The sequence below is a fragment of the Trachymyrmex cornetzi genome, unplaced genomic scaffold (genome assembly GCF_001594075.2).
Source record: "Trachymyrmex cornetzi isolate Tcor2-1 unplaced genomic scaffold, Tcor1.1 scaffold34, whole genome shotgun sequence".
NCBI lineage: Eukaryota > Metazoa > Arthropoda > Insecta > Hymenoptera > Formicidae > Trachymyrmex > Trachymyrmex cornetzi.
Window position 1 is genome coordinate 121,747 of NW_017298108.1, and position 17,692 is coordinate 139,438.

At 33.4% G+C, this 17,692-nt stretch overlaps 1 protein-coding gene and 1 non-coding gene across 2 annotated transcripts; one reads left to right on the forward strand and one right to left on the reverse strand.

The window, feature by feature from the left end:
* Window positions 1-4,795: 4,795 nt before the first annotated feature.
* Med (Smad/Smad4 homolog Medea) lies at window positions 4,796-14,086 on the reverse strand. The gene is given in 13 exon segments (XM_018510513.1): window positions 4,796-5,555; window positions 5,874-6,004; window positions 6,165-6,446; window positions 6,516-6,770; window positions 7,195-7,368; window positions 7,528-7,722; window positions 8,382-8,519; window positions 10,443-10,587; window positions 10,590-10,696; window positions 11,027-11,306; window positions 11,978-12,126; window positions 12,471-12,680; window positions 13,606-14,086. Coding segments are annotated over 12 exon segments (2,004 nt in total). The 5' UTR covers window positions 12,538-12,680; window positions 13,606-14,086; the 3' UTR covers window positions 4,796-5,474.
* Window positions 14,087-15,334: 1,248 nt separating this feature from the next.
* Window positions 15,335-15,406, forward strand: TRNAA-CGC (transfer RNA alanine (anticodon CGC)). The gene has a single exon. It is a non-coding gene; the product is annotated as a tRNA-Ala (tRNA).
* The last annotated feature ends 2,286 nt before the right edge of the window (window positions 15,407-17,692 follow it).

The following is a 17,692-nucleotide window of genomic DNA, read 5'->3' on the forward strand; positions in this document are numbered from 1 at the left end:
AATTTCTAAGCACTAAGACAATTTGCAGAATTTGGTTTATCAAGTAGAACCACGGAATTTGCAGGTTTGCTGAACCTTAGCAGCTTACTAGACTCCTACTTAAAATCCTTAGAGCCTCGGAGCCATTTCTGGATTCTTAAAAATCCTTACAACTGTCAAAGTCTGAATCTCTTTTTTTTCGGCTTCTTAGACCTATGGATATTTCGAAATATTATGCTTCGCGATATTGAATCTAAATTCTTAATTAGATCAGCGGTAGTTTAGGTTCTTATTAGATTCACGAAGAATGCTTATATAGTCTGGAGTTAAAAATACAGTCTTGTAAGAAGTCCTAAGTTTTATATCTCTCCTTATATGCACGAAAATGGCACATGTGTTTCTAGCTTGGCTTTGTAAGCAAGAATCTCTTGTCAATATACTTGAGCTGTGTGTACATTTCATTGGTCAAAGGAAGGCATTGTGTACATCGATGCGTTCTGCGTTTACTGAATTATTTTTCCATTTGTAAATTCCTTGACGTACACGCAGACTTCCATCAAGAGATCTATCATTAAGAAACATAATACGGTAATCGTCAGACATCTATGTAGCAACTTCTATGTATATATTCAGAATGCAAATTTCTTCTTGAACTTAGTTTAAACGGTAACGTTCAATCCTCGTCTTTTTCTCTCTCTTTCTCTCTTCATCTTAGTTCTCGTGGAAAATTCATTCATTCACTCCACAATATTAAGACTGAATTGCAAGAAATGAGAATCAGTAAATACTATTGTGTATCGTAAATAAGTTTTAAATATTTCCCTTTGTTTTCACAAATATGTAATCAATTAAAATATAAATATATGCGGAATATACAGGGTGGTCCACTTAAATCGATCATCTGAAATATCTCGCTTATTTTTGATGATATAAAAAAATGTTTTAAACGAAAGTAAAAGGATTTCGAGGGGGACATATTTTCGTCATGTTTTTTTTCAAGGTAAAGGCGCCAAAAAGATGTGAAGGTTACGTACACTTTTTTAAATCGAACTGTATGATTTTTTTTAAACAATATGATTCCTCTAATTATTCTACATATAAAAATATTAAGGTAGTAGTGATACCAAAAAATCAATAGTTGACGAGATATTTTACATTTTATTCTGGCACATATTGACATAAAATGTTAAATAACTCGTAAACTATTAACTTTTTGATAATCGTACCTTAAGAAGAAAACATAATTACTTATTTAAAAAATTATCCATTTTGTATACATCATTTTTAAAGCAACTATGTGTTTTCTTTACACCAAACTGATTCATCTCATTATTCTGTTCATAAAAGTGTTAAGGTACGATTATCAAAAAGTTAATTTCACAAATTATTTAACATTTTATGTCAATATGCCAGAATAAAATATAAAATATCTTGTCGACTAATGGTTTTTTGATATTACTACCTTAATACTTTTATATGCAGAATAATTAAAAGAATCATATTGTGTAAAAAAAAAATCATACAATTCCATTTTAAAAAGTGGAGGTAACCTTTATATTTTTTTGGCGACTCCACCTAAAAAAAAGCAACATAACCAAAATACGTCCCCCTCGAAACCCTTCCGCTTTCCTTTGAAACATTTTTTTATATCATCAAACATAAACGAGATATTTCAGATGGTCGATTTAAGTGGACCACCTTGTATATGCACAAGGTGAACAAAGATATTGTTTTCGATCATTTTGAGGCACCTTGTACATGCATACCGTTGAATTTGGTCGACTCTCTTTCCTTCTCTCTCTCTCTCTCTCTCTCTCTCTCTCTCTCTCTCTCTCATTCTTATATATGTATAATCACTCTATGTTATATCATCAAATATTATATATGTAAGAATATTTTGTACGACTATATTTTAATAAAATAGTTGGTAAACAGTAAGTGTGTGTGTATAATTATTCAACAAGTACTACGTTATTATAATAGTAATAACATCCGGCGGTTAACTGGTGGAGATGTATAACCGGAGAAAGAAATCCATACATATAAATTAAATTAAATCCGATTTACTGCTTTAATTTTTTTTCAGCACAATATGTGGTATAGATATAATAAATAAATAATATATTACGTAATATGCATATTTTTAAAAAATTCTTAAATTTTTTTACATTTCTCCATTTCAAAATTGAATTTATAAATTGTGTTCGCAGATTTTCTTTAATTATAAAATTGTTTAAAACATTTGTTATGCTCCAAGTTGTATATGTTATTTTTTGCATAATTCATTGTCTCCTCCAATAACCGCAATAATGATAATAATAATAATCAATATAATAACTAAGAAATTAAAAGATTTTATTCCACGAAACGAAGAAATAAAAAAGATGAACAAGTATACTCATTGTGGAACTTCAAGATTTCTATATATAAAATAGTTTTTGGTTATAAACTGTAAAACAGACAATAAACAAGTTACCCATTCGTAATAAACAAATAATTCTAACGCCACTGTAAAATTTCTGCCAGTATAATCGCTACATACTTTCTCTCTCTCTCTCCCTATATATATCATGATATTTCTTCCATGCGAATTTAAATATAAAAAGTTTATCCTTACGAAAGAAAAAAAAAAGAAAAGAAAAAGAGAGAAGAGAGAGAGAGAGAATTATAAACTGTGTATGAGTGATTCTTATGAACTATCTATGCTTGCTACTTGGCAGAAATGTATTACTGTATCTTTAGAGAAAATTTCCCTACTGTATACACGTGCATAAAGATAATTCTTATATCCTAGGACTCTTACGTCTTCGGATCTCTAAATCCTCAGACTTCAAGATTCCTAGGGTCTGAGATCCCTGGGGTCTCAAATCTTTAGATTCCTAGATTCTTGAACGTTTATGTCAGAATTCACAGATCTAATTACTAAATTTCATCGGAAAATTGGAAATCAACATCGATGTTTCCAGTTCTGCAATTAATAAACTTTAAAAATGATATATAAATTCATTATTCTCTTTTCTCGATAATTTAAAAAAGTTTTAATATAATATAAAACGACTTTAAGAATAAATCAAATTACTTAATCAAGAAGCATAAAACGCTAGTTCAAATTGCAATTTGAATTAACATTGGCTTTTATGCTTCTTGATTAAGTAATTTAATTGTAATATATTCTTTTATCTCATGTTCACAAATTCAGGAATCCAAAAAAGCAAGACTCTTCTTGTCCAATATAAATGTTGAGCTTAACATTTGCAGTAAGTAATAAATGTAGACAGTAAAGTTCAGTTATCTTACAAAGCTAATCTCAAAGAACAGGGTCGTGACTATGTAATGGTTCCGAAACTGGTATCACTGTGAGCTTAACGGACTGCGCGTCACCGAGGAAATTTCTACATCGTGCGCCTAGCAAAATAGAAGACTGTAGTTCTATTTTCTTCTATTTCTCTCTTGATGAGACGCGTCATGTCACCTCTCTCCGTAAAAAATTACATCTCGTAAATAAAAATAACGTTTCTTTCACTTTTGTACGTTGGTAGTAGTGCAAGGCCGTGGCACATATTTTATCCTACAGCAGGGGTTCTCAAACCAGTAAAAAACTACCAAAGCGAAGAGGAGAATAAATAGGGGAATAATGCTTTTTTTTCTCATCGAAACAGCAACATTATAGGATCCCTAAAATTGAACTTTTAATTAAAATCTTTTCCCAATATATAATTTGACCTAATTAATTTTTCTAAGTATATTTTTACTAGATTACATATTAGACAAAATGGATTAAATATCCATACGTTTAAATTCAAGATGTATGCAATAAAAAATGTAGGTTTCGATTTGAAAAATTAGAATGACTTTATGGTTCGAGACATAAAGTATAAACATTATGTTATCACAAAAAACAACATTAAAATAAAACAACTTGAATTTGTTCAGTATGGAAGAATTATAGTAAAAATACTATAATAAACATAACATACCCGGGAAAAAATGTTTTATATATAAAAATATATATAATTTTATATAATTGTATATAAATGGACATATTTTATATATGTATAATTGTATATAATTATATATATTTATATATCATTATATTTAAAATATTTTTTCCCGGGTATAAGAAGTACATAAACATATATGAAAAATCCTTTTCAATCCCTCTATATGGTCATTACAACCAAGAAACAATAATAATAAAAAGAATGAAACACCAAATTATGTTTTGCTCGCAATGAATATTATGTTAACAACTATTAAATAAAGTTTCACGCTGTATATAAAAAAATTAATAAACAGTTTCTGGTTTAATAATTTTCATCGATATTTTTCTCACTTATCTACAAAAAATTCTGGTACATAATAATACAAAAATAATTAACCCCTTAGCTGTCAGGCGAAAATCAGCTTTTCGTGCCATTTTTGTCTTGGAAAAAAATTTTCATTGATTTATCCTATAATTTTAGTGTTATGGTTTTGGAGGTCGCTGAATCCGAATCTGAAATCGGATTTTCAAAATTCAAAATGGCGGATCCAATATGGCGGACGCAAGTTCGAAAAATGGTTTGATTTCTACAAAAATTTGTATCTCTAGATGTTCGTGATCGCGAATTTAGAATTTGAGTCCTGATTCTAGGTATCTGAAATTCGGATACATTATGACGAATAAAAATTCAGCAAACCATTCATGGTTTACAAATTGGAGATACAAATTTTTGTAGAAATCAAACCATTTTTCGAACTTGCGTCCGCCATATTGGATCCGCCATTTTGAATTTTGAAAATCCGATTTCAAATTTGGATTCAGCGACCTCAAAAACCATGATTTAACAAATTACAGTCGAATCGATGAAGTATAAACATGTTTTTTTTCAAATGCGCACATATGCGTCATGAGACGAAAATGGCACGACTTTTTTCTGCGCATATGTGCGTCACTGACACTCAAGGGGTTAAAGAGCCCTCCAATTATAACTTGACATGTAAATTTCGATATAATACTAAATCATTTATGTATTATATGTCATAACTAACGCGCGCGCGTATGTCTTTTCCTTCTTCTCTTCGATTGTCTAACAAAAATTATTTTAAATAAAAAAATAGAGACGAGTTACATTATGTACACTCTATGATAAAAATATGCACATGCAAAATGTATAGAATTTTAGAATATATAGATAATTTTATCTACGGACCATCTGCAACATGGACATTGGAGAGTTTGGGAACCCCTGTCCTACACAGGTTATTATATCACGAGTCATTAAATATATAAATAGCTTCCGCAAGATCTCTTCTCCGAACTCCCCAGCCGAATTTCGCGTTTCAATCGTTTGATCATACGTCTGATAAATTTGGTCCATCCGGTGTGTCCACTCGCGTTCTCAAGCCAAAATTACTTGTGTGATTGTTCAAACAGCGACGTATGTTACGCACTCGACTTTAGCAACAACATAGTGATGCTCTTTTTACGTCTCTCATAACTCGAATCGATGGAATTATTCGATTGCTCGTGGTCCATCGATGGGCATTGTATGCAACACTTCATCCAGCAATTGAAGCGCTCTGTGTAAATGTACCTGGAAAATAAATGAAATAAAACAATATCGAAAATAGAATATTACAAGATATAACAATTGGTAAATTAATATAAAATAAATGGTAATTTGACTCTGATTTAAATGTATAACCGTTCATACGTTTATTTTTAAATTTAAAAATAATGTAAGCAAAAATTTAATAAATTCCTATAGTATATATTACACTTTCAGATAATATATATTATACTTTTTATGTATTAAATCGTACTAGTTTTTGCATTTTCTTTAAAAAAAAAAAAAAAGAAAGAATTTCTGGTTAAAGAGATTCGCAAAGTAAAATTACGAAATATAAATTACCTCAATCCAGCATGGTGTTTCTTTTATACTTTGTCGCGGATAATCTGGACCCCATCCCTTAACAAAACTCAAACGCAGGATACAAAGTCTTCGTAAATCGTCGACTCCAATTCCTGCAGCCGCGCTGAGACCTGAATAATAATTGTGTCTTGTACACTATTGTATACACTATTGTGAGTGTATTAAAATGTATTTTCTTAATAAAACTAATGTATTTTATTTATATACGTTAAACTATATTTATAATTCATTTAAGTTAAAATGTATTATTGATAGATGCTCGGTTCTTACTTTTGGTGATAGGTGCTCCGTGTGTGAGATGGCCTGCGACAGCTGCAGCTTGCGCTGCTGCGGCGGCTTGAGCGGTGGCGGCTTGGCCTCGCATCTGTTTGTGACACTGCCTTAAATCGAAGACTTTAATGTACGCCGAGGGATAAATTTTGTGTACTGCGTCACCAGGTGCCCGGCCTGCCTCTCTATCCAAATAGTAAGACTGTACAAAGACGCTGTGTTCGCTCTGGCATCTCAACCAAACATCACCTTCACCTCTCAAATCCAATACAACGCCCTTCCCTAAAATGTTTTGTTTTAATCAAGGATTTATAATATTTTCTAGAAAATTCCCAATTGAATTATAATTACCTATATGAAGACGTGCCCGTTCGCTCTGTTCTGTTCTGTGCACATTGCTCAAGGCACCTAAACAAAATCTGTTTCCACCACTAGGATCTACGTAGCCATCCACGGTGACCGTGGGACAACCACTACTGACTTTGAACGTTTCTCCGACTTGGATGTCCAATTCGAAGTAACCAACGGAACACCAATATTCTGGTGCAGGTTGCGTAGAGAGCAATCCTCCAATGTTTCCACTGACGTCATTTCCATGGCCTCCCCCTGTTTCATTGAAGTATTAGATTCAATGTAAAGTGTTATGTCGCTAAGTTACAAAGTTTAGAAAACAAGAATAGAAATATCAACTCGTTATTGTAATAACTGTAATAACGAATTAAAATCAATCATATAAAAGGTTATATTAAGAGTTAAACGAGCACGTAAAATAAAAAAAAATTAAGACTAATTATTTAAACTAAGTCTTTAACAATTAATTATTAATTATATTGCGGTTAATGAAGACTAGAATGAAATTAAAACCGGTTACTTATTTTGAGACATTTTGTCGTGTTAAGTGTGTCTTATTATATTAGATTAGTCTCAACATTCATTTTGTGTGTTCATTTAAGACCCTTCATATAATTTAAAAAAAAAAATGATTTGTCTAAAAAGGAAATTTTTCTTTGGCTTAATGTAATTAACTTACAATATGATGTCGTATGAAGATGTCGAGGATCTGGTGGTTGCATACTTTGAGTATATGTGAGAGTATTGGCACCAGTCCATTGTGGCGCACCGGAATTGTACGGGGCTGTACCCACGGGAAAACCGTTTGGATGGTGAAGATGAACAGGCGACACAGGAGAACTCTGCCCTTCACCTATTCAAACCAATGGAAATAAATTCATATATTAGGAATGTTAAAGTTTTGTGTTAAAAATGCTAGAAGGGAAATTTAGATCCTTGGGATTTGCATTTAATAGTAGAATATAGTTACTTTTGCTAGTCTTAAGTAAAATGTTTGTAAAAAATTTGTTACCCAGAGAAGCCGCTAACGCGTCGACTGTAGGGGGTTGATTGATATCTTGCGGGGGTGTTGTAGTGTTGTAGAACGTATCGGCGGTTGATTGTCCTTGCGCGGGACTCAGAATCTGCGCACTGGACGTTCCGCTTGACGCTGAATTCAGCGACTGTTGCTGGCTACCTACGGTGTGACTCATTGGATGTACTACTGCTGCAAAATCAAAATTCATACACGATGCAGGCAACATAAAATATCAAAACGTAACGAACATGACCTTCGCTATCGTTGCTCTCGAAACTGTTGCGCGAATCGGCGTTTCCCAAAATATTTCAGATATATTTTGTATTCTGAACGTTTTAATAATTTGCTATTGCAGAACTGACGAGCTTTCAAATTTCAGAAATCTTAGAATTATTCTAAAATTAGAATTTTATTTTAATTCGAAATTTTTTCATATAGCACAAAAAATCTCCAAGAGACATCTTAAAGATATCCAAAGGATATCCTAAGGACATTCTCAGGATGTCTCTCGGATAAAGTTGGCTGTATAGGTTACATTGATTTAAACATTAGCCTGATACTGTAACAAATCTGCTATCCATCTTTGTATTCAGTATTGATTCATGATTGGACGCCATTTCAGATATATCTTGCGTTTTCTATGAAATAAATTCAGAGATTGTCTTTCGCACTCACACAATTGCTTCGTAATTACTCCATCTTTTATGAAATGCGATTTAATTTGGGAAATTCTGATTCGATTTTAAGAATCACGAAAAATGCACACTGGCAACATTGAGCGATGGCTAATCAGCGACATATAATTGAAAGCTCCTTAAATAAATAGCTGTGTACAATGAAATACGTACGATGATGCATGTTACGGCTTGCCGAGTGATGAGGCGTGGGTATCCAGGTTTGTCTGGGGCAATTATTGTCGTCCAGTTTAGCATGGGGATTACCATTATTGCCGCCCCCACCGGCGCTAAACATACCCTCAGTACTAGCTGTGCCGAACAATCAGAAGGAAAAGAAAACAATGAAGCCAAAACAAAAATTGTATTACGCAACAAAAGAGAAATTTGCGAAGCGTATTCTTGCCTGCTAAATTTACATTCGATAGCAATAAACAAAAGCGGCTAGCTCGTTAGCGCAATCATTTTGATAATTAACAATCATATCGAGCGCGTCAAATTCAATAGCATGTATATTTTTAGCACAGTTAGATGGTATCTGCATAAATTTTCCTGAAACGTAACCATCACATGCCAAATTTGCAACTCGGTTTAATAACTTATTAACATTCTTATATTTAGATAAAAAGATACGTCCACGTGTTAATATGGGTAAATATTGACAATAACGGAAACAGCTCCGATGACTTTGATCTTGACATATGTTGTCAAGGTCATGATCCTGAGTAACCTCCAATAGGTTTTAGCCGTCGTGCGTCCTTCGTTAAAAAATTATCAATAAAAAAAGTTTAAAAAAATAACGATTTATTCCTACTTTATACAATATTAAAAGCTATTCTATATCCTTCCTTACTTACGTATAATGACTTTCTATGCAAAGCAGTTCTCACCCCACCTCCCACCTCTCCCCCCTGCTTTAACAATAACAAAAAGTTTGAAAAAATAACGTTTTATTTCTACTATACATATACAGCAATAAATACTATGTAAAATGTAGGATATTTAATAATAATGAACCATCACTTGTACTAATATATTGAGAAGTAGCAACTGTACGCTTACAATTTGAACAACTGCCTAAGATTGCGCTATCAAAATTTGTAAATACAAACGATACCCACAAAAACAAATGAACAATGTAATCATGTCGAACAGTACATTAGGAATTTCCTAGACAGGGAGAGGAGTGAGGCGAAAGTCGCTCCGCGTGGAAAGTCGAAACCTATATGAACTTGTTTGTAAAGGGGTGAATTTGTTTGCAAAGTAGTGAATTTGTTTGTAAAGCAGTGACTTAGTGTTTCTATAAAGTCACTTTTATATATAAAAACAAAAAAGAGTCACTTCGCGTAGAAGTCGTGCGCCCCCAAGCAGGGGGGGAGGTGGGGTGGGAGTCGCTTCACGTGGAAGTCGTGCGCCCCCAAGCAGGGAAAAGGGGGGGATGAATTGGAACATTTTTCAGAAATACTCAGAAATATTCGGAAAGTCTAATGGTATATAATAACCTAACCCTAATCCAACCATGTACAGTATTAAATATTATTTTATACTTTCATTTACATTTAATGAGTATATAATGGTACATGGTTGGATTAGGGTTAGGTTATTATATACCCATTAAATGTAAATGAAAGTATAAAATAGTATTTAATACTGTATATGTACAATAGAAATAAAACGATATTTAAAAAAATTTTTTTTTAATTTAAAACATTTTTGTCAATAACTTTTTAACGAAGAATGAGCGACGGCTAAAACCTGTTGGAGATTACTCAGGGTCATGACCTTGACAGCATATGTCAAGGTCAAGGTCATCGGAGCTACTTCCATTATTGTCAATATTTACCTTAATATCGATTCGTCTAGATACATTATTATCTAGTCTTCTTCTTGTGTGAATGGCCCCGACTCTATACAGCGTCGATACGGCTAGAATCGAAAATGCCGCTAATGCGGTGAGTAACAAAAGTCTAAAAGAGTAATAGATGAAATAATGTTGTAATGCAAATCACAGTCGAAGCCGGAAACGCTCTTCAAAAAATGTGGGCAAGATGATGCAATACCCAAAGCAGGCAAGACACACGTCCGTCCTGCTCACAATAGTCAGGGCGACTACATTATTATCTAGTCACCAGACATTAATTACAAACAGACACCGTATAAAGCCAATTGATGAAAATTTTTGATAAAGTGGAAGTTTTACAAAATGAAAAGATACAATAGCAACATTCAACTTACTTGAGTTGGGTGGTGGTAAACCCGGTATGAAGCCTTGCTGGGCTTGTTGTGCATTGTTCGAGGCGGTTGACTGAGCCGGCGGATGATGCTGAATCGTTTGATTCATTTCGCCATCCACGTCCATCGCGGATCCGACCGCGGCAGCGGAGCTGCCGCAGCAGCCGTGCCACCGCCGCCGACTGTATATTCGTCCTTAACCAGTCTTCCACCAGGACCGACACCCACACCAGATTGCAATGTCAGGCCGGATAGGTCTGTAAAGAACGGGTCTGTGCGGGGGAAACCAACCCATTCCATCAAGACACCAAGAAGACCACAACAATCAATGATTTTTTTCGCTCTAATATTCTGTATTTGTTAACCCCAGGATGCACAATTTATACTTATTTCGTTGAATAATTACGATCAGGAATGATAGAGTTAAGCTTAATCGAGCGTTTTCCATGACAATAATAAAGGCAAAAATAAGAAGAGGAAAGAGAAATTAAAGTTGTAAAAAAAGAAAGAAGAATCATATGCATACATAAAATACAAACTCTATGTTAAAAATAAAGTCTAAAGCAAGATTACATGTCACAACATACCTATGCCCGGAGATACCACTCGCTCATAGTGGTAGGGATTCACGCATACGGAATCGCATTTCAAGTCAAAAGCAAACTGACAGTATTTCACATGTTTCAGTTCATTTTTATGCAAATCCGGCCATCTCCAAATGCGAGCGTAGATCACATGAGGAAAACCTTTTCGTCCTGCTACTTGTAACCTACCATCCAAAGTTCTTTGAATGGTGACACATTTGCTTGGATGTGCACCATTAGTAGTTATCGCAGTGATCAAACTATCTAATTCGTCACGTTTCTCCTGTTGAGCAAATTGTACGTATCGTAAATTAATCTTTATAAGTAGACATCGGATTCTTATGTAATTTCATACTTTTATAGAAAGCAGATTGGAAAGTAACATAAAAATAGAAATTTGTTTCATTAAAAAAGCATTCTAAAAATGCATATTTATTTCTGCATATTGTGCATATTTGCATATCTATGCAAATTTGCATATTCTGTGCATGTCTGCAAAAAATATCTGCATAGAATTCTAATGTTTATTTATAAGCTGCCTTCTGTTATTCACTAAGAGTATTACAAATCTATAATATACGTAACTATATAAATTTTTAGTATTCTCAGTAAATAATGCAGCCACAGTTTCAAAATATAACAGAAAAGCGGTTACAAATTGTCGAATGACAACCATAAGGTAAAAATACAATCAGCTGTTTTTACAAAATAAACAGCTGATTCACTTGACGCTTGCAACGCTCATGGGATCATTTCATCCTTGTTGTCTATCAAATGTTAAACAAGGATAAATAATATTCGCAAGCGTTGAGCATCAAATGGAACGTATCCTATGAAATAAGACAATAGAAAATAATTTAAAAATTAGCAAAAATAAAGATATTAGCACAATAGAAGATTTGTTTTAAAACAATATTACATAATATTAATGACATATATACATATGGGATTTACTTTGAGTTTCTTCACAAGAGATTCAATTGCTCGTTTGCTGAAGCCTTCGCTTTCACCACCTTGACGATGACACATCAACGAGTGCACAATGCTTAAGCAGGCATCTGCGCTGGTTGGAGCGCTAGGCGCTATCCCAGTCATCTCTCTCACTGCATTTAAAAAAACATAAAAAAATAAGTCAAAAATAAATTAGTAAAATCACGCAATAAAATTCTTTATTTTATCTTAATAATTTAAAATACAATAATTTCATTTTAAACATATCTTTTTCCAAATAGTGTATATGAAATAAAATTATTAAAGCTGAAATAATCAAAATCAAAGGTATTAAAAACTTAACTACTTAATCTTTAATCAATTAATTTTATTCAGTAGCTGATTAGTTATTAAATATAAATTCCTCGAGACACAAATAAAATGTCAATGATAAGAGATAATGACCAATACAAATATCATTTAAATATACTATAACGATTATCACTGCAATATTTACACTCTGGATTTGGTTGCATGGGGGGCGAGGGATACAAATGACTTCCCCCGCCCGCCAATCCAACCATCTCGGTGAAAGCCGTGGTGGACAATGTCGCGTTCCTTCCCACAAATCACTGGTTTTTCCTTTGGACTTGGTACAGTCCAATCTTTCACATTCTACCATCTAGTGATTCGTGTCCATATACCATGTATCATAACAGTTGCTTTTCTGTAAATAATATTAGCCATATTTTTTTATGAAAACACTATATCCATGCTTTATATCTCAATCACAGCCTTATGTTTGTTTCTCATCAATGTAAATTAATTCTAATCTTAGTCTGACTTATTTTTTATCTTTGTCTAATTCTTAGAACTAAATAAAAATAAAGAATAAGTTGAATCGCGATTAAATCTACATTAGTAGAAATCAACAGTAAGATGTTATTTCATTTGTCGTACAACAAAGTTTTTCAAACAAATTGGTTACAGGAAAGTTCTTTAATCTTCACAAATTTTCTATGTTGTAGCCAATTAACCCTTACCGTACTAATATGGGTAAATAGTGACCGAGCGATTCCTGTTCGTGCAAGTTTCTTTGAGCCTTTCGGTTATTATAAATTATACTACATTTTATTATTTTCCAAAATAAAGAGTCAATATTTATTCTAGAAAGTTGAAAGTATGTTGGTGAATCTTTAGAGATTTTTTTTTTTATTTTGAAGAGGTGAAAAAACGAAGAGATTTGAAATGATGGTATGGATGAGGCACCAATTATAGATGGTATGGTAAGGGTTAATACGCTTAAAAAATAGGTCGACAAATAAAATAGTACAGAAAAAGATTACAGATAAAGACAATAATTACTCCACTCTGAAATAGTAGATATGAAAAAAACAAATTCGTTTAGCTAGTATCAACAAATTAGGAGATATCAGTTCAATGTTCAATGCATTATCTATTCTTGATGTGTCTCCAATAATCGCTAACAATTGTCGCCGATAACACACCAAGAATAAACCTGCCTTTGTTTATCTAACATCAACAATGATATTTCAATATCCGTCAACAATTTATTAATATATCGAATATATGTGTAACGATAAGAATGATCAAAATTGCTCGCGTAAATCATTCCAGCGAAAGGAACTTACGTCCGGGCAACGGGACAAGGCTGAGTCGAGCACGTAGCGGTTGACGAGAGGTCAGGATGATTCGCGCAGGCAGCATGCACGAGAGACGATCACCTACGGGGCAGTTTTTCGCGCTCACACTCCGAAACGAACGTCGACGGCGGCGGCGACAGGCGACGCGCGATGACAGCTGCGCGCGGGGAGACGCTCGTTGCGACGTCGGTGGCTGAGCGTCGTCGTCGTCGTCGTCGTCGAGCGGACTCGCGGCACAGCGTGTGACAGCGTGGTGCGTCGCAATTTGACGCGGCACGACGACACTCCTTACTCACAGATTAATCGCCGGGCGCAACGCGCGCGCGGTTACACCGGTAAAGTGCGGGATTTACTCGCGACGGATCGCCGAGCGTTGCTCCATCGCATAGGTTAACGCATCAATAATACATGTCCGCGGGGCGCGGATGATGTCGCCGTGAACAGTCAACAGTGCGGCCAAAATCAGCCGAGAACGTCGCGATTCTCAAGGTGGGTTCATACTGCGAATTGCGCGAATGCTGCGATTGGCAGCTCTACTCGAGCGCTCCTTCTCTGGTCTCATTGGAAGCTGCGAGATGGAACTGTTGGAAGTTGAACCTGAATGGAGAGAAGAAATCTGTGAGGGTCGGTCTCACAAACGCCGATCTAGCTTAATTGTGATTAACAACCGCAATTGGTCGATCTGGAGACACTGGTGGTAGTGACTAGTGTCTCGGCGCTAAGCTGCGCGAAGCGACACTGCCGTGCCTCCTTTACGCGAACCAACGAGTTGCGGCAGATCGAGATTGTCGGATCTCAATAATTCTACTAAACAGCAAACGCGATTGGTTAGTCACGGCTGATCAAACCAAAGACATAGAGAATGGACTGCGCGATCCGTATCTAAGTAGTGTATCAAATGTGGTCGACAATAATGAGAGAGAGAGGGACCGTGGGAGACGGCCAATCTCCCTCTCATTCTCTCTCTCATTACACCATTGAATGGAAAGAGATAGAAATGGCCGTCTGCCACGGTCCCTCTCTCTCATCCCTATCGACCATTTTGACACACGGATCGCGCAGTCCATTCTCTATGTCTTTGGATTAAACTAACTGGCGTTGGTGAAACTGGCCCTGAAAGAATTTGTTGGTCTTTTTAGCGTTTCGTATGCTAGTTGCACTTTCGGCACTTAAAACAAGATAGATATATATTCTTGCTTGCAAAAGGAAGCAGAAAGAAAAAAGAAAGTGTAAAAAGTGTAATTTAGATGAACGCTGAGCAGATGTTGCTAAATTAAGATTTGTATTTTTTTTTTAAATAGTTTGTAGTATTAGAAAAATCAACGTTGTAAGATTTCAAAGATCGTCAGACGAGTTAATTATATTGATTACTTTTTTCAATTTCGTTTGGACTTCAATCTGAAAAATAGCACGTTGCTAATAGAAATATAATTTTACTCCCAAATGTCAACATTAGAATATATAATATTAAATTCTAAATTTTAATTTATATAGAATATATTTATATGTTGCATTTTACATACATGACGTAATTAAATGAGAACAATTTTCTATTATTATTCTTATAAAAAATAGCAATTAATAAAATAAATCCTTAGGATATATGATACCGTACTATTATATAATTTATTGTTTTGATCTTACATAATCATAAAAAGACGATTTAAAAAATATGGTGTATATCATATCTTTCAGTTTAAAGAAAAGTTTGTCAAATGGGGGTGTAACTCAGTGGTAGAGTGTCTGCTTCGCATGCTGAAAGTCCTGGGTTCAAATCCCAGCTCCTCCAACCTTTTTTTTTTTTAAATTTTTAACATATATGCTTAATATATGTACGCAGCACATATAATTGTGAACTTGTCTGTTTTATTACAAAAAGCTGTCTAACATGATAAATATTTTTTGTCCTCTTTCCCTCATTAGTCGGTTTATATATTATGATTGAAGATTACGAAAGATTATTATTAACATTTAATTGCATTTATTTGTTATTAAAAATTGCAATTTACTTTGTTATATATAAATAATACTGATATACAATATTAATTACATCTAATAATAATCATAATTTAATAATCGAAATAACATCAATCAGTTATAAAAAACTAATAAGTTATATGCAAATTCGATTAAAATTATAAATACTATAACAGAGTAATTTGTAGCAACGAGATGCTAAACTTTTTTGATTGGCCCGTTATTTTTGTCAATTTCAGTAAGTTAGAATGAGTAAAATGGTATAAATTAGACTACCAAACCAAGAGCTATGAGCCAAATTAATGTATTTCTGAGAATAAAAATGTAAAAGAATGTAAAAAAATGTACAACATTAATGAAATCGCTATATATTAAAATTAACATATAAAAATCTATAAAGACCATTGATGTAATAATAACATTAACTCAAATAGCTTAGTACAAATGTAGAAATTTGCACATAAAGCCTTAATAGTCACACCATAAAATAATTGTTCGCATAATTAGCTTTGTGTGAAGCGAGCTTAAAAAACTAATAATTCAAACAAACAGCTCCAAAATAAAATTCTTAGATATATAAACGGACAAAGTAAACGAAATTAACATTAATCATTGTATAAAATATAAAAACAAAACGTTTCGACCTATACACGAGGTCATTCTCAATTGTAAAACAGTAAAACGATATACAATTTGTACGATAAAATACCAAATCTGTCTTTGTAATATAATAACTATGTGTGAACATCGGTAAAACTTGTATTGGCTACAACGTATACTGGTCCATGGATGTTGATGACCATTAATATCACTGACATGTACATGAGCTTTGCGTCTCACATCTAAACTGTCTCTCTTGAACTTTTACATTGTACTTTACTTCTGACAATCATCAACCTATCAAAATTATCGTAACAAAATTACTTCCAATGATCAGGCTATTATTAGTCATTAACGTGTGAAATTAAAAATTGAAAGTACAATCAATACAACAAAAATTAATAATACAATTGATAATAATTTGATAAAATCGCATATAAAATTTGCGTATATACCTCTATTGCTCTGATCACCATAATTGTGAAGCTTGCAAAAAATTTTATGAGCTTCCTGCGAACTTAAAGGAAGCTCCCTGAGAACTTAAATGAAACTTCCTGAGAACTTATATGAAGTTAAAATGAAGCTGCTAGGGAACTCTCAAAAGTAAATACCAAAGCTCCCAGGGAGCTCCAAGCGATTCAACAAAAAATTTTACGAGCTTCCTGCGAGCTTAAAAAGAGCTCCCTGCGAACCAAAATAAAGCTTCCAGGGAACTCACAAAAGCGGACATAGGAGTTCCCGGGGAGCTCCGTGCGAGTTCATTTTTAAGCTTAAATGAAGCTCACAAAAATTTTATGAGCTCCGGAGGAGCTCCCCGCGAGCTCCCTATACTGTGTGAGATATTTCATATTATCATTCACGATATATTATTTATACTAAAATGAATATGATATAAATTTGCTGGCAAACAACGACAGAATTTTTCAGTTCATTAATTTATAGAATAAGATACATACAAAAAATATATAAATATATTAACGTTTCTGAAATAATTTACATTTCTATCATATTAGAAGAATAGTCTTAATATCATAAGTTAATTATGAATAATTAAAATAAATTAATTAATCATAAGTTAATTTTATTGTTAATATATAAAAAATAATATCTAAAATAATATACAAAAATTAATAAATTAAAAAATGCTACTGCCAATTTGTCAGTAAATTTACATTATATTTATGTTTTCTTTCATCCTCAGTCTCTCTCTCTCTCTCACATCTACTTTAAAATGCAAAGTGGCAAAATAAAAAATTCAAGATGGCGGATCCAATATGGTGGAAGAAGTATAAAAAAGTGCTTGAATTCACTTGAAACTTGTCACTCAGGGGTTTTTAAGGTCGCTAAACACGAATCTGACATCAAATTTTCAATGTTTAAAACGTATTAGGAATTATTTAAGATATAAATATTTCATTAAGGAACAATGAATAAATTAATAATAGAAAATTTTGTGTTAATAGATTATTTAATATAAATATCAATTATTTAATATAAT